The sequence below is a fragment of the Podarcis tiliguerta genome (assembly GCF_965153285.1).
Source record: "Podarcis tiliguerta genome assembly, chromosome: 6".
In the NCBI taxonomy this organism is placed as follows: Eukaryota; Metazoa; Chordata; class Lepidosauria; order Squamata; family Lacertidae; genus Podarcis; species Podarcis tiliguerta.
The window spans coordinates 64,475,600-64,502,154 of record NC_139539.1 but is presented as its reverse complement, the minus strand read 5'-3'; the positions used below and the strand labels follow the sequence as shown (position 1 = coordinate 64,502,154).

At 40.0% G+C, this 26,555-nt stretch overlaps 2 protein-coding genes across 2 annotated transcripts in view; both read right to left on the bottom strand.

Moving 5' to 3' along the window:
• Positions 1 to 26,555, bottom strand: part of ST6GALNAC3 (ST6 N-acetylgalactosaminide alpha-2,6-sialyltransferase 3) — a 643,023-nt gene that overhangs the window by 51,246 nt on the left and 565,222 nt on the right. The gene's annotated exons all lie outside the window — the stretch shown is intronic.
• The window catches only part of AK5 (adenylate kinase 5), an 86,236-nt gene that overhangs the window by 47,182 nt on the left and 12,499 nt on the right, over positions 1 to 26,555 (bottom strand). The window contains exons 3-6 of the mRNA XM_083448432.1: positions 25,919 to 26,086; positions 23,821 to 23,990; positions 23,593 to 23,706; positions 11,983 to 12,174 (exon numbers count right to left, since the gene is read on the bottom strand). Of these exons, the coding sequence (XP_083304558.1) occupies positions 11,983 to 12,174; positions 23,593 to 23,706; positions 23,821 to 23,990; positions 25,919 to 26,086 (644 nt within the window). The remainder of the gene's footprint in view (positions 1 to 11,982; positions 12,175 to 23,592; positions 23,707 to 23,820; positions 23,991 to 25,918; positions 26,087 to 26,555) is intronic.

Sequence of the window (26,555 nt, the reverse complement as noted above, 5' to 3'; positions counted from 1 at the left end):
GAGGACCCAAATAATTACCGCCCAGTCAGTCTAACATCAATACCAGGGAAGATTCTGGAGCAGATCATTAAGCAAACAATCTGTGAGCACCTAGAAAGGAATGCTGTGATCACCAATAGTCAGCATGGATTTCTGAAAAATAAGTCATGTCAGACGAACCTGATCTCATTTTTTGACAGAATTACAAGCCTGGTAGATGAAGGGAACGCAGTGGATGTAGTCTACCTTGATTTCAGCAAGGCATTTGACAAGGTGCCCCATGATATTCTTGTAAAGAAGCTGGTAAAATGCGGTCTTGACTATGCTACCACTCAGTGGATTTGTAACTGGCTGACTGACCGGACCCAAAGGGTGCTCATCAATGGTTCCTCTTCATCCTGGAGAAGAGTGACTAGTGGGGTGCCACAGGGTTCTGTCTTGGGCCCGGTCTTATTCAACATCTTTATCAACGACTTGGATGATGGACTCAAGGGCATCCTGATCAAATTTGCAGATGACACCAAACTGGGAGGGGTGGCTAACACCCCAGAAGACAGGATCACACTTCAAAACGACCTTGACAGATTAGAGAACTGGGCCGAAACAAACAAGATGAATTTTAACAGGGAGAAATGTAAAGTATTGCACTTGGGCAAAAAAAATGAGAGGCACAAATACAAGATGGGTGACACCTGGCTTGAGAGCAGTACATGTGAAAAGGATCTAGGAGTCTTGGTTGACCACAAACTTAACATGAGCCAACAGTGTGACGCGGCAGCTAAAAAAGCCAATGCAATTCTGGGCTGCATCAATAGGAGTATAGCATCTAGATCAAGGGAAGTTATCGTGCCACTGTATTCTGCTCTGGTCAGACCTCACCTGGAGTACTGTGTCCAGTTCTGGGCACCACAGTTCAAGAAGGACACTGACAAACTAGAACGTGTACAGAGGAGGGCAACCAAAATGGTCAAAGGCCTGGAAACGATGCCTTATGAGGATCGGCTAAGGGAGCTGGGCATGTTTAGCCTGGAGAAAAGGAGGTTAAGGGGTGATATGATAGCCATGTTCAAATATATAAAAGGATGTCACATAGAGGAGGGAGAAAGGTTGTTTTCTGCTGCTCCAGAGAAGCGGACACGGAGCAATGGATACAAACTACAAGAAAGAAGATTCCACCTAAACATTAGGAAGAACTTCCTGACAGTAAGAGCTGTTCGACAGTGGAATTTGCTGCCAAGGAGTGTGGTGGAGTCTCCTTCTTTGGAGGTCTTTAAGCAGAGGCTTGACAACCATATGTCAGGAGTGCTCTGATGGTGTTTCCTGCTTGGCAGGGGGTTGGACTCGATGACCCTTGTGGTCTCTTCCAACTCTATGATTCTAAGCTCTTTCCTCCTAAAGCAAGCTCTTTGATAGCCATAAGTGAAGCAAGTGAGGCAAATATTAGCACTGAGACAGTGAGGGGGAAATATGCAGTGCTTTGTAATTTCAGCTAAATTTCCTTCATTTTATATATATATGGATTCTGCACATTTAATAGGCAAACTAAACATAAAAGTAAACATAAAGTGTTGCACCGGGCCACTTAATGAAGTTATAGATATTGCATAGCAATTCGGAGTATTTATGGAATATTGTTTTCATATTGACTGAACAAAACAATTTAGGTTATGATTAAATTTGGTTTCTCACCTGCTCTACCACAAGAGGCCAGGAATTACACAGCTATCCAAAGAGTCTGTGCTTTGATCAAGGCAACAGAAAAGAGATGGGCACAGGCATGTCCAGCTCCCAAGAGACTGTGATCTACTCCCAGTATAAAAAAAACTGGCAGTGATCTACCCATTGTCATTGGAGGGAGGAGGAGCGGGCATGGAGTGGGTGGATTGGGCTTGGGGGGGTGGAGGACAGAGTTTTTTTAGCTTTTACCCCGTAACTTTTTGTACACAATAAGGATCCTGTGATCTACCAGGATCAGGATTAGTGAAAGCATCAGTAGACAATTCTTCTGTAAAGTGGAGGGGCAGAGGAAACTGATATTGTGGAGCTTCTGAAAAGAGGTTTGTGTCCCTTCCAGACATATAAATTGTAGCACTATTGTTGCTGTCTTTTAAAAAAAATTCCATGCGTTTCCACATGACCTTGTTATTATTCCATCGCTTTCTGGAATACTGCAGTCATCAAACTATCTTTTCTTCTATAGCCAATTTTTTTTTTGTCAAAGATCTAAAATGGTTCTGCAATATTTTTATTGTGTTGAAGCTGTTTTATGCAATTTCCCACACTTTGTGTGGCCTTTGGAGTGTGTGGTTTGAGCAACTTCCATTTCACACTTTCCCGCTTTCATCAACCTCTTCTGACAAGTTATGCATATCTCAGACTAAAGCAGTTAACTCAAGAAATTCTTGCCATCTAACACCACCCCCAAACATAATTCTGGAATAACAGGTGTTAAATACCCCAGCATCACAAACACACAAAATCCCTTTTTAAGGACTATCATTGCTCTGTGTCCATGCTCATAACTCTGACCACTTACTAGTTCGTGTGGACAGGAAACAAGGCAATCACATACCATGAAACAGTGACATACAAATTTAACTCCAAAAGCCACTGAAACAAATAGCTACGGCACTGTAAATAGTTTGTGTGCAAGGGCTCTTGGTTTAGTGTAAACTTATATTGTAAATTATCACAAATATAACTGCTCCTTTTTCTTGTTGTGAAGTACCTACATAAGCCCTGAACCAAAAAGTGACTTGGTCAAAAGGGAACAGCCCTCAAATATATTCCAAGACATCTAAAGAAGGGAAATTCTGAGCCATCTGGAATTGGAGGCACAGCGTATCATAAGGGCACATAAACTGCCATGAACAGGGAATTCAGTGAGAGATGAAGTCATTGAAGATGGTGGACAGAAATGCTTGGCAGCAGGCATATAAAAGAGAGAAGGGGGAAAATCACAAAGAGAAACCACCTTGTAAAACTGCTGTCTCGTACATGCTGAATACATTGTGATTTTTACAGTATCTGGCAAAAATGACCATATTGTGGACAATGTAGGAAGAAAGTAATGACTGAAAACAAGGCAATCATTGTTCTTTAGCAAAACAAGTGTTTTTGTAACTGAAAAGTGGTTCTAGAAAAGCACAGTAGAAAGATTAAAATGAAATGGGAAAGAGATTAGGTAGTTACCAGTCTAGTGGTTTACAGGAAAAATGTTAACAACTCCAGTGGAACAACACTAAATGTTGCATCAGAGTAAAGAGAGAGTGTTCTGTCTGAGTTATTAAAATGCAATCTCAGGACAGAGAGTGAAAGTTGTGGCACTGACATCTGAAGGCAGCCCTGTATCAGGAAGCTTTTATTTTTTTGTGTTTTGTTGTGTTCTTTGATATTCTGTTGTAAGCCAACCAGAGTGGCTAAGACAACCCTGTCAGACGGGCGGGGTACAATTAATAAATTATTATTACTTCTATTACTACCACTACTACTACTACTACTACTACTACTACTAAAACTATTATCAGTTTAAGGACACATTCCAGCCAGGCAAAAGCACTCAAGCAGAATGGCTGGGAAAGAGAGGGTGGGTACACACTGTATATTCCCATGGTTTGGTCTGAAGGGTATAGTTTGAAAGCACATGAGGCCACCACCTTGCCGATGCTAAACAGGTATGGCTCTGGTTGGTGCTTGGATGGGTGACTGCCTTGGTTCTAGGAAGAAAGGTGGGATACAAATATAATAAAATAAAGGTAAGGAAATAGGTAAGAGTCCTGGCAGGTCCAGACAGAGAGGCCTGGCAGACTGTATTCCCTACCCCCATGGTTTTCTAGTCCTGTTTTAGACTGCTAGAATTTACATGTCATTTATTTAATGCATATGAATTACCCCAGAAAATCATGGGAACCATTGTTTACCCCTCACAGAGGACAGTGCCCTGTACCCTTAACTAATTACAGTTCCCAAGTTTCTTTGAGGTAAGTGATGTGCTTTAAATGTGCTATAAATGTATGGTGTGTACACAGTCGAATTTGTGTTGCCACTACAGGATGTGAAACCATTTTGCAATCTAGAAATTCATATCTGTTTTCTTATAGTTAATAAGCCCCAGTGCTTATTTTCACCATTTGATGACACACTTAACTTAGGTATACAATCGCGTAGATAAACTTTGGTTTGAACTGTCCACTTACATAGGGATCTCATCAGCCGTTTTTGTGATTATAGTGGCTTGGAAAAGGGCACTAATGATAGCAAAAGTAATTCTAGTTGTTATGACGTGAGTGGATGGTTTACACTATTCTCGGTATAGGTGTATATACCGAGAATAGTCCATCTCCATCAAATAGTGAATTTAAGCATTGCATGCTCAAGACCTTAACTGATTAGTTTAATAGAATATGGCAATGAAAATATCATTTGTATTTATTAACCTTAGAAATGCAAGACTGTATGTAGTTTCTGACTTTTAATTATGAGAAGCCTTGCTGGGTTCAACAAAGACAGCTAAACTGAAGTTGTACAGGGAATAAATTAGCAAAGCCTGCAGGAAATTAAAACCTGTATGACAAGCTGACAGCCTAACAAGCAATTTAAATAACTGGATGAACACAGAGATGGAAACAGCATTTCAAAAGTATTAAGGAAAGAACCTGAATGCGTTTAAGTATTAATGGGAATACATCTCATTCCCTAAATGAATCTACATCATTCCATAAATGAATCTACATCAAGAACAGAAGATGTGGCTCAACTGCTTTCAATACTCTAGACAGTTCTCTGAATTGCCATTCTTTCTGTTTAAAAACAGCCATTACCGTTGATGGCAATTTCATGTTTTGTAGAGTATTTTCATACATAGCACATGCTTTCAACACCTCTGGTGTTCCACGTGAGCATTCGCTAGCACTTTGTAAATAGCTAGAAGCTAACATTTTGCCACTTGAGAGTTATTTCATAGCTCCCGAGTTGCAGGTCACCTCACTGCAGAGCTGAGTCTGGAATTGAAATAGCCGTTCTCCTCCTCCCCTTTCTGGATATCTAATGCATATATATCGCTTTTTCTTTATCAATCTAGCTGAGTCCAGAGATAATGAGTGTTTTATGCTAATTAGTGAAGAAAGCTTCAAAAGCTTCTATTCTTGCTTGCAACAACTGAATTTCAAAACACGCACGGCAAAACGGAAGGAAGAACCCATTTTCAATTTGTCCTTAGTGATAGACCTCTTTTGTTTTGCTGACAGAGAAATCCTATAATTGTATTATGCTGGAGTGGGGAGGGGAGATACACTACATAAGAATGCAAGAAAACCCTGCTGGATCAGGCCAATGTCCTATTTAGTCCAGCATCCTGTTCTCACCACAGCATACAAAGGGAAGAAAGGAGAGGCTACTGAACACACAGAGCTGCTTAGACAGGATGCCTGCAGAGAGACCCCCTTGGGACAAGGGCTCAAGAGGAACCCAAGCAGGAAAAAACTACTGAAAAGTAGCGAAGGGGGAGGGGAGATACTTCGTACAGATACAGCTTTGCCTTGCCTTTATTTTTTACTTTATATCAACAATTTAAATAATAATTTCTATTTGCTTAATTAAAATTATATATGCCTAATTATATTTGTCTCTGAACAGTGTACAGTAAATTTGGTGCAATAAAATTCAGTTAAACTATAAAATCAGAATTCAGTTAAAATACTTGCTGGATTAAAAAAAATAAATGTCTTCAGTTGGTGTCAGAATTCAACAGGGAGGGGGCCTGTCTGACCTGTTCCACAAAATTGGGCCCACAGTATTGAACACGTGGCTTATAGCTGACATGAGCTGTGCGTCTGCGCCATGGGTGACTCCCTAAAGCCTCCGTGATTGGGAAGGGATATAATGGATAAGGCAGTCCTTTAAGTATCCTAGACCCAAGTTGTTAAGAAATTAATACACAAACTGTGAGCCTGGCACAGTAGTATATGCACAGCCAGTGCAAGCTTGAGTTATGTTGAATTCAAGGAATGCTCAATATAATGTTATAAGTGATAAAAAGTAAAATCTCTGTAACTATCAGAACAAGAATAGAACCATAAGGAGAGAGTTATTTTCCTCCCCGTTTAATAGCAATGGTAAATAAAGAACCCAAAAGAACAGAAGCAATCATATGTGCAGGATTTAAAGAGCTCACAGTTTGATCAGAAAATGAATTTATGCACCTCACCAAAGGACACAAATAATGAAAGTAATGAAAGAGAAATCTGAATAAATTTTATTTGTATTGTCTTCCAAGGAATCATATTTAAGCTCATACTTTAACTACAAAAGAACCAAACTGGTTTCACTCATGGCAATGACAGGCCTGCTTTGGATTAGAATAGTTTCTGTTGACCTGCAGAAACGATCTCCTGAACAGCCAAAATATTTTGCAGTTGCTCCAGATTTTTGCAGCAGAATTGCCCATATCCATCTCCTACACGATAACGAAGTCAGCTCTGCATCCTATGCAATTTTTAGTAATTTAATGGGAACTGAGGTTCTATCAGTAGCAACTGGCACAGAGCTGTAGGGGGCTGGGGGCAGTGGCAACAACAGGGGGCATGGACAAAGCAGCAGAGCCAATCTGGAGTGCTCCCTCTGGTGCCTTTATATGGTCAGAGTACAAAACTTCACTTAAGTAAATGGCATACTAGACCTTCAGATTAAGGGAAGATGAGTAATAAACTGAACGGGCAGTAAAAAGTTAAGAACTTTTAATGAAAAAAGGAGACCTGTGTTGAACCCTGTAAAGTTCATAGGAAAGGTCCAGTACCTGTAGAGAACAAGTCAAAACAGGACTGCAAAGTTACAGCAATATCAGATGGGAGAAATAGGGGAGGCATTAATAAAACAGGACGATAAAAATCAATCCTTGGCTTCAGTGTTTGTATAAAGGCTCAAGAAAAGTTTGCAAGCTGAGACAAATTTCCCAGAGGACAAAAGAAATCTCAGTATGAAAGCAGAAACCTAGGAGGAGGTAGTGGATGAATTAGCATTTCAGAAGACTGTCATATAGCCATGAACTTATAAAGCTGCCATACGGGCCACTGATCCATCTAGCTCAATACTGTCTATTTTGACAGGTGGCAAATCTTCAGGGTCTTGTGCAAGTATCAGCACAGCAATACCAACAGACTGTAGGACTGATAAAATACATCGCAGGTGAGCTAAAGGAAAGAGCACTGGGAATACCCAAAAATAATTGCCTACATTAGACTCAAGTTATGTACTGGCGTCATCAAAGGTGAACAAGATGCTGTCATAGCATCAGCTGACCCTGTAAATCCAGAGGTAACCAACGTGGTGCCCTCCAGGATGGCTACTCCTGCTGTAAAAACGAGAAGGGCTTTCCTTGGGAGTCATGAAAGCCAAAGGACTCTGAGCTTAATGTTGTGCATCCTAACCCTGTACAAACAGTTGAAAAGTCTACTTTTCTGGCTGTGGCAGAAGTGTTCTGAAATGTGAGCCTGAACAGGACTAGGGAATGCTATCATTGGAACTTTCCAACAACCCAAGACCACATTATTTCCCACCCTTTTCTAAGCCCAACAACGCAGCATGTAGCATCTGAGTTTTCATATGAAGTCTTCTTGGTGGAAACATTTCAGCCTTTCTTATGATTTATGGAAATGAATGTGTGTTGCTTCTTACATATGTCAATAAAAGCCAGCTCTATCCTACCAGCCATGAAGGCTGGCCTGCCCAACATGTGATGCCCTGAGACAAACACAACCCATCACTAGTCATGATGGTGCCCTGTTCTGAGATAGGGCAAAACAAAGCAAGACAAGCAGACAGTACCTGGTTGCATTTGACTTGGTAACTCACAATCTCCACTGGCCTCTTTGAAAGTGTCAAACTTTTAGCATTCACTTGAGTCACTTTCTCTTCATCTGTTTTCTGTCACACATTTCATTTATTTTTACATGCACTTTTTAGTTTTAAAAAACCCTCAAAGAAGTTTATAGCTTCCTTTATTCGAACAGTAAAGGTATATTTATTTATTGTTGCTTTTAAATAAATAAATAAATAGCATTTAGAGGGATCACAAATCAGAGCTAAAACCTGTTTAGTTTAAATGCTGAATCCCAAATGAGAAAGCAAAGAAAAAACCTCTGAAATTTAGGAGTTGGGCTAGATTTATCTGTAAAAGTTGAAGCAAGACTTCATGAGAAAAATAGGTTTTTGTGACATTACAAAGAAATCATAAAGTACATTTCTGTTCAATAGCATTAAAGGAATTACTAAAAGGCCTAATGCTCTCATCCTCCCAAAAGAGCTCACAAAGAAATACTGGGGGGGAATGAGAGTCCTTGGGGAAATCTAATGCCATCTCCATGGCTTTTACTTGGCAGACTGAAATGTGTAACTGCTGGAAATATATTCTTAGAAGTAATGCCTACCAAATGTATCTTGCAATTTAATGGTATTATTTGGGTTTTGCAAGTATAATTCTAGGAAGGAAAAATTGCTGTGGAAAAAAGGAGTAAAGTATGTTTATTTAATTTTTTTATAGAGAGGCAGTCTTATCTTACAGCTTGTCATGGAAATACATAGCATGAACACTTTATGTAGAATGGTAGTCTCTCAAAATGTTTTGATCTACAATTCCCATCAGTCCCAGACAGCGTGGCTATGGCTGGGCCTGACTGGGAGATAGATGATATAGATCAGGCATAGGCAAACTTGGCCCTCCAGATGTTTTGGGACTACAATTCCCACCATCCTTGACCGCTGGTTCTGTTAGCTAGGGATCATGGGAGTTGTAGTCCCAAAACATCTGGGGGGCCGAGTTTGCCTATGCCTGATATAGATAGATGATAGAAGACAGATAGATGATAGATAGATAGATAGATGATAGATATAGACAGACAGACAGACAGACAGACAGACAGATATAGGTAAAGGTAAAGGGACCCCTGACCATTAGGTTCAGTCGTGGCCGACTCTGGGGTTGCGGCTCTCATCTCGCTTTATTGGCCGAGGGAGCCAGAGTACAGCTTCCGGGTCATTTGGCCAGCATGACTAAACTGCTTCTGGTGAACCAGAGCAGCGCACAGAAACGCTGTTTACCTTCACGCTGGAGCTGTACCTATTTATCTACTTGCACTTTGACGTGCTTTCGAACTGCTAGGTTGGCAGGAGCAGGGACCGAGCCACGGGAGCTCACCCCGTCGCAGGGATTCGAACCGCCGACCTTCTGATCGACAAGTCCTAGGGCTCTGTGGTTTAACCCACAGCGCCACCCGCGTCCCTATTAGATAGATATAGATACTTGCAAAATCACTTGATTTACTTGCAGTATTTTATGTCACCCTTCATAAATAATCCAGAGCAGATTACAACAGTAAGAATATGAATCAAACAATAGAACAAGCGATAAAATATCAAAAACAAAGTGAATACAATAAAATGCAGCAGAATCACAATAAATGAGACAATCCCTCAAAGACTTGGTAACAATGACCAACAAATGCTGGGGTAAACAGGTTTTCAGAAGGTGCTGAAAATTCTGGAGATTTGGCTTTTGGGTGTGAGTGGCAGGCAGGAAGATGTTTCTGCAGATTAGGCACCACAGCAGAAAAGCCCTGTTGTGATAGATTTGGCAGGTGATGCTTAAGACAGGACTGGCATGCAGGGATAACTACAAAAGCTTTTCCACAAGACAAGCTTGTGCTGACAGTGTCCCTGCAGTTTGTCCCCATCACAGAAGCCCCAGTTACACAAGTCATCCCCCACTGCACTATGTCAGAGCACAAATATTTCAGGGCATACTTTTGCCCAGAAGATAGTGCTCACTGCTTTAAATTCTTCTAAAACTGTCACACAATCACCTTATTTTCCAAATAATATTTCCTTGAGCTAAGTTTAGTTGCTTGCTGTACAATACTAAAGTTTCTTTAAAAAATAATAATTAAGAATTGTTGTGCATTAACTAAACGGAAGTTACTTATCTGCAAGCCAGACTCTTTTCACACACTAGATCAACATTATTCTTTCTTTCCTGTTTCCTTTAATTTCTCACACAAATATTCTAATTAAATGAGTCCTACATTATGGCTACAGTTTCTCTCTTGCTTGAGAAGCTTTAGCTGCCAAGTATGAAGTAGTAGCTTGTAAAGACCTGATGATTCTTTTTTTCTCAACCTTCTGGCTGTAGTTGATAATACCCTAATTGTTGCAGGAAACTATTGCAATGGCAAGCAGATGTTACATTAGTTAGATAAGCTATATAACCCTTTCAAGTACAATGCCAAAAAAGAAGAAGTGAAAATGGACTGTTTTATACCCTGTTCATGAAAATTTAGGATCCAAGTTGTGGGCTTTTTGCCATACATTACTTTTCTAGAAATCCAATAGTTTTATGACTATGACATTCCCAAGCCTTACAGTTCATACCATTTGTTGGTTGATATGTGACAGTTCATATATGCAATTTAACGCATGTCAAACATATCATTGATGTACATGTGTAAATATCATATATACGTATGAGAGTTGGAAACCCAATGCCAATTGTGGGCTCCTAACATTTACGCATACATAATAAAATTGGTATTACACACAATCCCCTGGTATAGTCATAAATGTAAAGTGCCCTTAAGTGGACTTTTGTAAATGTTAAGATGGTGGCTTTGATGGAGCCTACAAGTGAAATTCATTGAGTACTAATACTTCCAAAATCTGCAGAAATATTTATCAGATGAATGGCTCTGACAAAGAGTCTTCACAAAGATTTTTAAGGAAGCCTGAAACTTACATAAAATTATTACTTCATCCACAGCCAACATATGAAATCACTTTTTAAAAATCAATAGGAGTTACTCCATAATATTATATATGTTTACAATGAAAGGGGTAGGAAACTGTGGCCTTTTAGATTTTGGACACCAACTCCAATCAGGTCCAGCCAGTATGGCCAATGGCCAGAGATTACATAAATTCGAAGTCCATCAACATATGGGAAACATTAGGTATTCTTGGCTGACAGAGTTAAACATGCTAATTATGCAATCCAATGCAGAAGCAAGTGCTACTGAGTTCAATGAAACTTACCGAGGTAAGTGTGTGGGATCACAGCCCTAACTGTATACTTCATTGCAGTATACTTTTATATTGAAAAAAGGTACATAGATGTCACTTTACTTTGAAAGCAGAGTTCATCTCAGAAATGTTAGCAAGAGCTATCTGGGCCACTTTAGTATGCATCCTGAGTGACTCAACAGAAATGCTGTTCGTTTATACTAGTGAAGAACTGATGAATCACTAGCCCTGGCATAGCATGGAAAGTTTTTCTGAGATTTTGAAGACTCATTTTCCCAAGGGTTTTTCAAATAAATGACATTGTTGCCTTGAAACAAACCTCACCACTTTCTCCAACTCTGAGCAGAGAAACTACATGTGAATTAATGGCAAAACTTTATAGTTCTGAGCCAACCAATACAGAGTGCCACTCTACATGTTCCCAGAAGTTCTAATATTATTTTCACCCAATAGTTATTTTAGAATGCAAAATAGCCACAGGTAGCTTCAGAAATATACTGATATATTTTCCCCAAAGGTGGGAAATCATTTCTAAAGACAAACTTCTAATAATATTTTATGAATGTGCATATCTATACCTACAGAAAGAGCATCAGAATAGCTCTACACTATATGGAGCCTTATCAGTTATCTAGGATAGACAAAAGAATTACAAAACCCAGACTACCTATATTTGGAATGGAAAGATACATACTTCTGTAAATGAATGAAAATCTTAAAAGTCTCCAAATGTAAGACAAAAGGCGCAAGTCTATGTGTCTTTTTTTTTTTAGAGAGAGAGAAAGAAGCATTTTTAAAGGCTTATTTTTGAATATGTGCGCAGTCCTGAAGTTAATAGACCTAACATTACATTGGCTATAATGCTATGCCTCTACTTACATGGAATTCAACAACAGTTACGATTTGTCTACCAAGTATATACATTGACTGAAGACTTACAGTCATGATCAGTCCCCTTTCCTGGAAATATTTGACCAATGGAACCGTGTTCTGCTTGAAATTCGTTAGGCGTCTCTGCGTAGCTTTGAGATTATCGTCGGGTCTCCCCTGCTGTTCTGCACGCTTCATTAACCGCTCTTTCAGCCGCTGATTTGAACAGGACAAAAACACCACCAAATCTGGGGTGCAGATCTGTGGAGATAATATGCCAAATGAATTAAATATTAAAATTAGTAGACTGGTTCACATTAGCTTCTGGAGAGTCATTCTTTCATTTCTGTGAGAAAACGACAACAAGAACTGAGCATGTCTAAGAACTAGTTGTGAACCCTGAAAACCTCAGTATTTTCTCACACGAAAGTATGCTGTTGCTGTCTGCTACTTATAACATTCTTAACTGGAGTCATTCCCCTCAGCAATTCCAAGTATTTAGGACTTATAAATTAGTACTGTTTTCCCAGTAGTGATGTATGGAAGTGAAAGCTGGACCATAAAGAAGGCTGATCACCAAAGAATTGATGCTTTTGAATTCTGGTGCTAGAGGAGACTCTTGGGAGTCCCGTGGACTGCAAGAAGATCAAACGCATCCATTCTTAAGGAAATCAGCCCTGAGTGCTCACTGGAAGGACAGATTCTGAAGCTGATGCTCCAATACTTTGGCCACCTCATGAGAAGAGAAGACTCCCTGGCAAAGACCCTGATGTTGGGAAAGATGGAGGGCACAAGGAGAAGGGGACGACAGAGGACGAGATGGTTGGACAGTGTTCTCGAAGCTACCAACATGAGTTTGACCAAACTGCGGGAGGCAGTGGAAGACAGGAGTGCCTGGCGTACTCTGGTCCACGGGGTCACAAAGTGTCGGACACGACTAAATGACTAAACAACAACAATTAGTACTGTAGGATATACAGTGGGAGCAAGGAGACAGAAGAGTGTCCTTTTCTCTCTCTGCCCCACACCCATAGTGTACTGCTATAACATGGCAGAAAATTCCAGATCTGTAACTTCTTTATATATATAAAAAGAAGTTAATTTTCTAAATCAATTTCTTTCTTTTTTCAATTAAAGAGCCTTTTTTTCTCATGTAAATTGAGTACCAGCTGGTAAGGAAACCATAGGACATTATACCACTTGTTGCCTATGTGCACACAAATTAATATTCACCGTGACCAGCACCCAAGGAAGAGGTAGATCGGAACACCCATAAAGCTTCAGAAATGTGATCTTGTCACTTAAACAAAAAGGTATCCATCATCGGCTATGACACTCCTGTTCTCAATAATAAAGTTTCTTCATAATAATACATAGCTGACATAAACAACCCTAATTTAACGGTTATTCTTTTACCAGCATAATTGTTGTGTTAAAGTCTTAAGACAGATATTTACTTTTCACTGTCTATGATGGGAGTAATTATTTTCTTTGAAACTATTAATATGGCAGCTGTCGCACATAATTTGCCTGACGGTTAAAGTGTACAAGGCAGGGGACAGGACAACTTAGTTAACTACATAATTAAAACATCCTGAACTGTCCTCCTCCCCCAATTTAGTTCACATTGTTTAATTGGGAAGATGAGGATATGGCACAGAGGATGTCCTATGGAGAGCAATGTCAATGTTATTAGCATTTGGAAAGGAAGTGTTTAAAAAGGGGGTGGATTGCTGGCATAAGTTATTTAATATTACAAAGGGGAACACATTCAGAATTGACGTGTACAATTAACTCAATAGAAGTCTGTATCCCATATACACTGCCTCCTCGTGCAGCCTTATTCCCTGTCTACAGCTTATATATATATCAGCCTGCGTAAATTTATACAGCTTGGGGTGTGAGTGTGTATACATATACACATTCATTCCCTCTATTTTATGCTTGTAACAGAATGCCTGGAGGCATGAAACAACCCAAACTCTTATACTGTATATATTTTTTGAAACATTTTTTGTACTTCTGCAGATCTCTGGGAGTTTACTGGTACCTTCTTCTTGTGGAATGGATGGCAATGTTTTGGCTACATAAGTAGCACCTGAACAGAGGAAACAGAAGTTTGACCAGAAATTTATAGAAGTTTATAAATATTGTTGGTTTCTTCAGGCTTGATTCCAAATGCTGGTTTTGACCTACAAAGTCTCATGCAGTTCAGGACCCCAATATCTCAAGGGCCACTTCTCCCCACATGAACCAACCTGGACCCAATGTTCTTTATCTTCACCTTCTGTGAGGAGGTACGGAGGGTGGCTCCCCTAGAAGAGGACTTCTAGGTTGTGACTTCCCAGTTTTGGAATACCATCCCCAGGGAGGTGTGCCTGGCATGAACAGTATGTTTTTAGCTGCCAGGTTAAAATATTTGTATCTACCCAGGCCTATGGAGTTTAATTATCTGCATATTTTTAGTGGAGTGGGGTTGAACTAGATTTGCTGTGCACAGTAGTGTGAGCATTTTAGGTTGTTCTTATTCTTGTTTTATATCTATTTTTAATCTTTGCTTTTGTAAGTTGCTTTGAGCTCATTTTTAAAGCAACAAATAAAAATATTTATAGATAAATAAAATAAATAAAATCTATCCTACTGTTTCTTATGAAATACTCCATTTTGATTAATTTTTCCTAAAACCAACTTTAATCCAAATTGAGATAAAGAATGACCTTGCTGTGTTTTAAGCCAGTAATGTGTACACAGCCCTAATTAGACATAACAAAGCACTTCAAAAAATGGGCATCCTGCAGTTTCAGATTAATTAACAGTATGTGTGGGTTCCTATCATTATATACCAGGAACAGTAACAGCACAGAAGCCAACACAAAACCAATACAGAAGGGAATCGAAGGAGTTAGTAAACAAGCCTTTAGTAAACATGTTTGATCCTAAGATTTAATCCAGAAAGGGCCCCTCTGGACATGTGTGTTTTCATGGATGCATTCTGCAACTTGTCACTGATGTACTAATAGTGCATTAGTGGTGGGTGGATTCAGGACCATCCACACATCAAGCCACTTTGTTAGATATTTCAAAAGAAAGGGGAGGCTCTGAGAATGAAAATAGATTTTAAATGTGGAAGGTCAAAAGGCTTGGTTAGGTTATCTTCTTGGCTGCGGGACCAGCTGCGGGGCCAGTAACTCAAGAAAAAGCTGGCCTAGAATGGCCGCTCACTGCTTCCACAGGGGTGGGGTAATGGTTGCGGCCCCTTGTGCTCCGCCTTCATCCTCGGCAGCCAGAACATGTTCACACCCAGCAGGAATGAGGGGCATTCTTCCTGCCAAAGAGGGCAGCTTCAAACGGTCCAATAAGAGGTCACGATCAGAAGGAGTGCCACAATGTTTTATTGTGCTTTTAATTCTGTTGGGAGCTGCCCAGAATGGCTGGGGAAACCCAGCCAGATGGGTGGGGTATAAATATATTATTATTATTATTATTATTATTATTATTATTATTATTATTATTATTATTGAATGGCCAAACATTGTGACAACACAATATGAGATGCCTGCCCAAGAAGTTTCTCATCTGTGTCCATTACAGGAGAACAGGACACACAGCCATTGTTACAGCCTTATTTATGTGTGGTAGGTCTGACAGAATTCCTATTTACTCTCCCATCCAGATCGCTCCCATCACTGGTTTGGGAAACAGTGTACACAAAACGTTAGCCAGACTCCATATCTATCCTGTTGTTTCTTAAGAAATAATGGGTTTTGATGCCCCTTTCCCCAAACCAGTTTTGATCCAAACTGAGAAAAAGGAACAATCTAGCTGCATTTTATGCTGGTAATGGATACACAGCCTTATTCTGGTTGCAATAGTGTAATGTGCAGCTTTCCAACTTGTGTGTGTCTCCATGAATTATACCTGCAAAGTGTTAATTCTGTTCGAAACGATGCAGAAATGTGTATTTTGAGATAGCTAACATTTGATTTTCATTCACAGGCTTGAGCTGGAGAGTCTTAAATCCTATGAAAAGGTGATTCAATTACTATAATATAAAGCTGGTAACTCCCAAAATAAATATAACCTATGTTACAGAGCATCATAAAACTTGGGATTCTTTGACACATTTTCACTTCCTTCAGTTGTGAAAGGAACAATAATTCCCTAGGGAGCTGAGCAAGAAAGTTGTCACGGCTCATGATTCATCCAAATCCATTAATGTTTGTTAAGCACTTTCAGAGTATCATCGATTCATTCCCTATTGAATATAAAGTATTCATGGGACGTTAAGAAGAACTGTTTTAATCTGATTTGACTGCTTTTTGTAACCCTTTCCCCCTTCAATCATGTCCTTTGTTCTCAGTTTAGCAGGCAAAATCAATGGGAATTCTTAATAATTTTTGTACAGCAGGCCTAAAGCTTACTTTGATAATGCATACAGGAAAACCTCTGAGAACACTACGGAGAATAAACAGCAGGGCATTGCATTCTTGAGTAGAAACCATCAAGACAAAACTTGCTATGTATTTATTTTTGTGTGACACAGACTGATAGATGAATAGGAACGAATAGGAAATAAGACACTTGGACATCACACAAAGCTGTTAAGGTGTTTTTAGAACCTGTACAAAACTGAAGTTTGGTGCACGCAGGAATTACTAGAAAAATGAGAATATGCTACACAACAGTGCTAATATTCTCTGGAGAAGGGGCAGGCTGCATGGACTGCAGCAAAAGGGGTAGGGTTGTTGTTGTTTTTAACATAGATTTTGCCTCCTCCCCTGTGCCCCCAATCCAGATCCTCCACCACCCCACACCTGCACTTTGCATTGGAGGGAAAGCTTCCAATTGTCCCCCAGTGAATTGTAGGTGAGGGGCCCCAATCAAGCTTGGAGCCACTTCAAGTTGCAAGTGTTAATTCCCCTATCCTTATTTAGGTCAGCCCCACTGCACTGGCAAGTTTTGAAAACAATGGCCTGCACTCAAGGCAAACTATCCTGCTCTGGCTCTGTAAAGGCACCCATGGGGCAAAGCAGAGTGTTGCTCACAGCACTACTAATGACTTGCTATACGGCTTCTATGCTCTGCCCCTTTTGAAGAACTGGAAATTCTTAAAGGGCCAACCAACGCTCTGGCACTTCTGTGCCCCATGGCCCTTTGCACTGTTGGACTAGAGTTGCAGTTCCTGGGGCTCAGAACAGTACATCCAAGACAGCCTTGGCTCTGGTTCTATGAGTCTCAGTCAGACCTGCCAGCTTCAGGTTCAGTGGACCCCTGATCGCCAGCAACAGGCTCAGATCAGGAAATTCATTCCAGTCCCCAGTATGGTGTCCTGGTCACTCCAGAGTCTTGACACAAACAACATTATTAATATAGTTTGGATTTAAACTATTTGTAAGCTGGAATTGTTTTAGTGTCTTAGGCTGCTTCTCAAATAACCTATGCACATTAAGAAAAAAAATCTGCATAGGAAGGAAGTAGTGATAAGGGCAGCCACGTTTCCTGAATCTGTATATAGATAGGCTGCTAGCTATCTGGAGTAGGAGTTTATAGATACATTTTGTATCCCACTCTTGCTTTATAACTGCAATTTGCACTTCAGACTTTTTATTTATTTTACAAATAACATGCATTAGTGTGAGGTGCCCTGGGGATAGTTATGTTGACAAAGAGCACAGCAAACAATAAGAAAATAATTGTAACAATAAAATACTACAAAAGGTCAAAAGAAGTAAAATAGCAGATAAAACTAGCAGCAAAAAATGGTCTTCCAAAGAACAATTAAAAGGCCTGACATTTTTATATCTGAAAAAGATGTTCATATTGATAATTTTGCTGCTTATTTGACAGGGTAGTCAAATTTTTCACAGGACCATACAGCTGGGTTGGGGAAGTTGTGACTGTTGTAGCCAAACTTCCAAAAGCCCAGCTACCATGGTCAGTTCTGGTCAGGGATTATGTAAATTGTAATCCAGCAAAATCTGGAGGGTCACAGGTTGCCCATCAATGCTGCAGGTCATGTAGTCTGACATACTGCTGCAAGGCAGGGCCCTACATTCACCACCCCACCACAGATTAGCCCACTGTGGTACAGGACCAAAGATATGTATGCTGCAGAAAGGCACCTGCAGAGATGCTGCTCCAAAATGACTCTTTGCCATCAAGCTAAAATGGAACTGAATTAAGGTTCCTTCTTTTAGATGCCACAACTGCAAATTCTTTTCAAAAAGAAAGGCTATGCTTGCAATGCCCACATGGTAGCTTCACATTTACACAAAAATGAATGGCACAAAACATTTTCCATGCATAGCCCTACAGATGTATCACCTGTACATTATTCTCAGATCACAGTACATCCATAGTGAATTGCTGTGCTCCACCTTCAGAGATGTATGTCCTTGAAGCCCTCACTACGCCTTAGCTAGCATAAATAAAAGAAAGCACACTTTGTGTGTGGCAAAAGATGGAACCCCATTTCTTTCTAAGGCGTTTTCTGTTTTACCTCTGCATTTAAGATATCATTGCCCTTTCTGGGAAGGAGATTGCTTACAAAGAAGAAATTATAATGACTACCATGCTGTAGTAAATTTCTTTAGGCAAGTATAAATGATAATTTATATTCCTATTCTGCATGTAACAGTGACATTAATGGAGTCACTGCAAAAATTAGAATCTATTTTGTATTCACACAGCACAGGTTACCATTCAATGCACCACTGAATCACTTTTCCCTCCATATATATATAAAGCCCTTCTTAGTCACTGTTTCGTTTTAAAATAAGCTTAATGTCTTCAGTATTTCAAACTGGTGACATTTTCCTTTGCTGAATCAAATGACAATCCAAAGAATGAACAGCTAAAACAATGAAAGGGATAACTATAGCTGTTGGAGCTTCTACATGTTTACAATATGATACACAGTGGGAGACTTGCTAAATGAGGCATAGGCAAACTCGGCCCTCCAGATGTTTTGGGACTACAACTCCCATCATCCCTGACCACTGGTCCTGTTAACTAGGAATGATGGGAGTTGTAGTCCCAAAACATCTGGAGAGCCGAATTTGTCTATGCTTGTGCTAAACCTTGAGCCTTGAGCATGGTTGGAAGAATTCAGAAGTGTTTGCTTCAGTTTTTGATTAATCAAAATTTAGTCCTGCACCCAAAGCAGGATAAAACTGTGGATAGTCTTAGCCATGCTTTAAACAAGCCAACTTCAAACCATGGTTCTGTCTTCCTTCAATAAACCTTAGTTAAGATGAACCACTACTTAGTGTTTTAGACATAGTGCTAAACTATGCTTAATAAAACATGGAGACAGAAGCTTCCAGGCTCCTCCTAATTGCTTATTGTAGTGATACTTAGCAATTATGTAAGTTATATGTTCTATGTGCAACCAATTACTTCTAATTAGTTAAACTTTAAAACTCCCACTGGTTTCAAAGCTGGATGAGGAATTTAGAAACAGGTGGATAGCCCACAGCCCTTAATGTAAGCAACTCAGAGAATCTTTATTATAAGCCACCAAGAGAATTACAGGGTGGTATATAAATGTCATTAATGCATAATAAATACATTTTAAGGAAACTACTCCTACTCAGGAAACTACTACTACTCCTATTCAGAAGGGCCAGACTAGAAAAATAATATCCGCTAATAAAATGTGGGGGAATAAAATGACAATCCACCCTCAAAGTGGACATTCTGGTTTATCTTACAAACAAACTGGATCAGTTCATCTTTGCATATACATCGCTGGATTTGATTACTCTGCACTTGTTAACTGTGAGCTGAATATGTTAATATTTCCACTGAAAATGATTAATGGAGATGGTGTGAGATCATATGAAAGGTCATGGAAGAGAAGGCAACCAATGACCACTAGTCATGATGGCTACATGTTGTCTCAAATATCAGAGGCAATATGCCTGTGAATACCAGTTGTGGGGATCATTAGTGGTGGAGCGCTACTACACTCATGCCCTGATTGTGAGGGTCCCACAGATATTTGGTTGGCCAGTTTGGGAACAAACTGCTGGACCTGATGGCCACTGGTCTGATCCAGGACAACTCTTACGTTCAAATCTAGGATGCTTGATCTATGTTAGATCTTTCCTGCCTGGAAGTCTAGACTTGATACTGCAGTCATCAACTGATAAATCAGTTGATATGAATTTGTGAATCCATCCAGACATGGAATATTAAATTCTCTGATTAGCTGCCAACAGGGAAGAGAGAGGCTGATAGCTGTCTTGAATAAATATAAGAAGCCATGACTTATCCTGTAGTTTGCCTACATAACTGGTATTCATTTTATTGTAAATACAGAGTCTTGCCCCAGCAGGATATATGGCATGGGGAAACCTCTGCTCCTTCCCACTCATGCAGACATATGCCCTAGTCAATGATCCCCTGCATGTGTGGGGTTGTAGTAAAAACTGCCTACTAAGGTTTCCTTGTTCACTACAGTGAATAGAGCAGTCTACATGCATTAAAGAATATAAGCTTGCAGCTGTCTTATGTCATTGAGGTGAACAGGGAAAGTTGCTGATATAAAAACTCCATGTGTTCATAGAAGTGGGAAGGTAATAAAAATGATGTGAGATGATATGTTAGAGTGGTCAAAGCAGCTTGCCTCTCCTCGGGGAGCTGAACTAGGAGATTGGAGTATGCTCTGGCTTGTGGTTTTGTCAATATTTTCTATTACAGTGTTGCCTAGAAAACTGGGCAACAGATTCTTTATTTCTCCTTATTAGCCCTAAAATTTATCATTTTATAAGTAACTGCTGCTGTTTGGTTTACAATAGGCCCTCTGTCCTTTGCACTCACATTTATATAAGATAACTATAGCAGCAGTAAATAAATTCAAGCCCATTATGATATACAGACTTCTACACTCGTTCCAATGGATGAATGTAACACAGGAATGGGGGGGGGGGATGGAATAAGACCATTTGAAAAAAAGTGCTATTAAACTATAGTCAGCCCACATCCACTTGAGAATGCTTGGCTGACATTGAAGAGGGCCTCACTGGAGCAGAGGATGGTATTTAATATGCTAGTCTTGCAGGTGATTCACTGGCTTTCAGCTTGGATGACAGGTAAATGTTAAGCCAGACCTCTTTCTCAGCATTTTCCAACATGCATTTTGAATTTAAAGAGCTTCCTAATATTTGCTAACTCTCTGAAATGTGTTATGCTGGAGAAGTAAGTGTTTGTTTACCTAATGCTTTTGAAGAAAGGGCAAATCAAAATTCAGTATTTGAGAAATTATATGTTAATCAAAACTGTTCCAAGAATCCAAAGGTCTTTTTCAATTAACTAGCTGCTTAGGTGCTCTATAGATATTACAGAAGCATTGTGTGTCACATAATAACATACATGGGGAACATAAAATGCTTTATTTTGCTTTCTGCTGCCTGTTCAGATCTATTATATTTATTTTTATGATGCCAGCCTATTTCTGTTTCAGTTTATTAAGATTCATGTTTACTGCTTATTTGTGCACCACTTATCCATGGCACTACCATTAATAAAATAAAAACAGCACTTATTTATATTTGTTTTAATGCTTTACAGATTTTATATTTGTATTTAGGTATGATTATTCAATGTAAGTTTGTTTTTAATTGACTTGTAGCTTTGGACATGTCTTCTATGCCTTTACCTGGACACTTTATGGAGATTTTTAAAAATCAAGTCATTTGTTTGTTTGTTTGTTTGTTTGCTTAATAAATGAATTGCTGTTGAAGACTATGCTGCACCTACATTACAAGAGTAAGGTTGATTGCATAGGTGCCTTTCAAAAAAGTCATGTCTGACTGGGATCTGTGAACATGAGGAAGCTGAGGGGAGGTGTCTTAGTCTGAGTGACAAATTACTGAGACAAACAGCTAAGCAGATAGATGAGTTAAGCACATCCTCAACTTTAGCAAAAGGGCAAGGAGACCAAAACACGCAACCTCCTCACCAATGATTTTCATAACTTTTCAAAGCAATCCTCGAAAACAAATATAATCCAAATACCTTCTTCCAGCGCTTTTATATAGATGTTCAATAGAATAAAGTATAAGATGGAACCTTGTGGAGCACCATACATTGAAAAACCAATACTGTATGTTCAACATAAATAATCAAGCACCACATCTGAGGCCTTCCGGGAAGTTAGCAGAGTCTCTGGTCACCCTAATCCCACCCAGCATGGCAACCATCAAGCTCAAAAGTGATGAGCTTCTATGATTTTGTCAACATCTTTAGGACTTCACAAACTAAAAGCTATTGATAACAGCCGACATGCAGCTTTGAAAGGTACGTTCAACATGAAATCCAGTTCAAAACAGACACAATCACTTGTTTCACCAAAGTGCTTTGCAAATTCATCACAGTGGGCCACTGAAAGATCTTCCACTTTAATACAAGGAGCAAAGTGTAGAATGCCCATTGCCACTCAGAACAGGTCTGCTAACCAATTCTGCATGGACACAATGGTGCCAAAGCACCACTGCTGCTATGGTGTGGTTCATAAGATGAATTCTAATCTATGTTCCATCTGACTCATCACAAGTATTCCTGCACTGTTGGTCTAGCCATCATAAGTAGGAGAGGATGCTCTGGAGCAATTGTATTTTCTCATTCCAGAGGTTAGTCAGAATTTGGTAAAACTCCCAGACAATGCACTTTTGAAATGTAACCTTTGCTTGTGTCTTTAACCAAACGTCATATTGGTTGTTTCCGTATCTGGCAATGTGAAATCAATTCAAAACACAGGATTTTCATCATTTGGCTTGCTTTCATATAAATTAATGAAGCATCCTACTAAACAACTGTATTTCTCAAAATGTATTTTGGGGTAGCTTTTGGTCAAGAATATGAAATGTCAGAATTGAATCCCGATGAGCTCAAAATAAGGACAAACTCTGAAGAATCTGTTCTACACATGAATTAGTCATTTTCCCTGCAAAAGCAGCTTGTACAAAGATGTTCTCTAGTCAATATGTCCTGCAGTACAAATCACTTTCAATAACTATTAATCGGCATCTTAAGTGATAAGACAAGCAAGTTTCACAAGACATCTTTTTCAAGCACAATAAAAATTTAATAGCAAAGTAAACTGAGTTAAAGCAAAATTTGAGATCACACAAAAAGCTAATTCAATAAAATGTGTACTATTATCTAACACGTTTGTCTTGCAAAAGCTATAGTATGAATGCTGTATTCTAGTTCAGAAGCCCATAATAACCTTGAGGCTGCCTCTCTGTGTGAAAAAAATATGCTGATGAAATTGTGCTCTTCCTAATGAGCACTGAAAATGTGCCATTAAGGAATAACCTTTTCTCTTTGCTTTTAAAATCAGGAATGTATGAAAAATATGATTTGTTAAATAGGATCTTTTTCTTCCCTTTGGAGCCATTTAATTATATAGGAAAGAAAGTGCTGTCATTGTTCGATACATGACAGAATTCTGGTTGTTTTGAAGAGCATGGGATCATGATACTCCCAAAATGTATGTCAAGAAAACAACCTTTGATCTGCATATAATCAAGCATTTACAAAGAATTTGGGGCAATGCCTACTGATCTGAAAAGAGTAATATTTAGTCTTTCTGGCATTCAGCTTCTTAACAAAAAGAGCTTATCATATTTTTCTTTAAACTTGTTAAGTTGTCTTGAATAACAAATATCTTACTTGGTCCTCAAAGGAAAGAGCCTGAGCAACATCTCTTGGAAATCCATCAATAACAATACCCTCTTCATCAGGAATCTGCATTAATCTCTGCTTTATCTCAGTGATGGTTGTTTCCTTGCAGTGTGAAAAACAAGCACAAGAAGGTTGATTAGTTTGTTAATAGTATATATTAAGAATGCATACAAAAATCTTGTCAAAGCGAGTAACATGCCATTGCCATGTTTGTACCTGTGGGGCTAATTCTCCAGTGGTAATTATCTTGGCAATCAGGCTCCACTTTCGATTACTACTTGTGTTGTGGATCTTCTTTCTTAACAATTCACCAACAGATATGTACTCAAATCCATAGCGTTCAGCTATTTTCAGACTCTGGGTTCCCTTTCCACTTCCCGGACCACCTATTATTTATAAGAAAAAAGGGAATTATATTTTCTCAGATTCATTACGAACTACCCACCACCTGTGCCAGTCTGCCAAAATCTTTCCCAAAGATGTGGAATGTAACATTCTCCAAATTGCTAACTAGCTGCACACTAGGAGATTTCTCAGACTGCGGTCCAATGGAACCCTGGAGTGCCACAATGCAGCCCAAGGGGTTCCACAAAGAAAAAACTTGTTAATGGTGGGAAAGTGCGCGAAATGTGTGATTTCAATTGAACCGCAGCCATGGGAATTAAATGCACTACCCAAGCAATAGTCATGGGAATCCCTTTCTTTCTTTCCCTCACTGCTATAACCAAGGGTTAAATCAGAAGCTACTAGGGAGGGTGGCATTTCCTGACATTGCACATCACCTGCAGATAGGGAGAAGGGTGAGACAGAGGGGAGCATTGTACAGGTGTGGCAGTGGAGCCAATCCAATGCACCTGCCCCCTCATCCCTCCCAGTCTCAGTATCTGGTGGAGACACTTGACACTGGAAACTCAGGTAAGCAAAGCCACTCTACACTGCTATTAAGTTAAATGTGTTGTTCAAGCACCTGTCATGGGGATCCCTCATCCTCCTCTTAGCAACTAACACTGAGCTGCAGCCTTGGGAAAGGGTTAAATATGCTGCTCTTTTAACACTTAAGGCAGAGGTTTTCAACCTTTTTGAGTCCACGGCTCCCTTGACCAACTGCATTCTTTCTGTGGCACCCCTGTAGGGCTCAGGACCCCAGTTATGTCACCTCTTTCTGGCACAGCTGGCAGCATCTCACCCTTTTTCAAACACCTTGTAAAGTGTTCCCTCAGCCAACTCTCCTATCCCTCTCCTTCGGAGTCCTCCAGGCAGCCGCTGCCGCCGCCTCTGGTATCTGAGCTGCACTCCCTTGCCCAAAGAGAGGTGCCTCCTCACACTGCCCCACAGGGGGCTTGGAAGCTCCCCCTGGCCAGCCCCAGAGGCCCCCATTCACCTGGGGACCTTGTAGCCGGGCTGCTGCAATGAACAGCTGTGCATGCCTTTGGGAGGCAGAGATGCAACAGGGCACCAAATGAGGGAGGGAAGGAAAGAGGGACAGAGGCCAGTGCTGCCTGCGGCACTCCTGACTATCATTCAAGGCACCCGGGGTGTCACAGCACACTGGTTGAAAACCACTGAGCTAAGGAGAGCTAAGAACTCTTTCTGATGAGAACAGAACCCTTAAGAATGGCAGTCAAAACAAAGGCTTCTCCCATCAGTGGAGACCAGGAGATTGAAAAACATTCTTGTCAATGGCACTGCTTTTCAAAGTTGCCAGTCCAGCTGTGTCTCCCTTCCTTGCTCTCCAGTTAACCAACTTGCTCCCTTCTCTTTTCAAAGGGAAAGGTTTAAACTGGTGAAACTTTGTGGAGGGAGGGGTGCCACACTGCCCCCATATTTGGGGAGGAACTGCTTTCTCCCTTGAAGGGTTTCCCCAGTTGCAGCCTTGTCCCCTATCAAATAAAAGTGAAACAGCCCATTCTGTTTGGAGCATCAGAAAGAGGTGCGCTATTAGGAAGCACATAGGGTGTAACTATCCCTGGTATCCCAAAGGTTTGGATATGAAGTCTGATAGTTTCTCCTATTTATAGGCTTTTTGGTTATTCTGGAGACGCTGGAGGCACTGCCACTTCTGCCTATTACATCTGGCAGTCCCGGGCACTAATAACAAAACACTTTGGCATTTGGGCAACTTGCTGAATATGGTTTTCCAAACAATTCTTTGTTTATCCCGGTCAGTCAATTTGCCTACATCACTTAACCCTCATCCTCCAAAGTTATCTATGAATTGATACCCATTTCAAACAGTTAATCCATTGGCTAAACGGTTAAAAAAAAAAAGCCACACTTTATCCAAGAAAACGATTCGTTCTCCTTGCCTTCTTACCTATGACAAGGATGATCTTAGGCCGAGATCTTGCAGGATCAAATACCTCATATTCTTCAATAAGTTCGGCTGTTTCTGAGAGATCCGTGTCACTCTCTATGGAAAACTGGTGGATTGGAGGAAGTCGCTCATACCGCCGGTAAGGAAAGTTGGGATTATCTGGGAGCACTTCATAATAGTAAAAAGAAAGAAAGAAAAGAAAAAGGAAATATGAAGACCAGAACTCTTCTTACATTTACCAGTAATGAAGATCAGGAATATTTTAACAACGCAACCGTTGCCTAAAAAATAATTAAAAATAATAATGAGGGGCTTCTTATTTTTATACAGTTAGGTAATGTTTTCAATCCATCTGTACAGTGGTACCTCGGGTTACATACACTTCAGGTTACATACGCTTCAGGTTACAGACTCCGCTAACCCAGAAATAGTGCTTCAGGTTAAGAACTTTGCTTCAGGATGACAACAGAAATCGTGCTCCGGCGGTGCGGCAGCAGCAGGAGGCCCCATTCGCTAAAGTGGTGCTTCAGGTTAAGAACAGTTTCAGGTTAAGTACGGGCCTCCGGAACCAATTAAGTACTTAACCTGAGGTACCACTGTACTGGAATGCAGTAATGTATGCAGTGGCAGCAAAAGC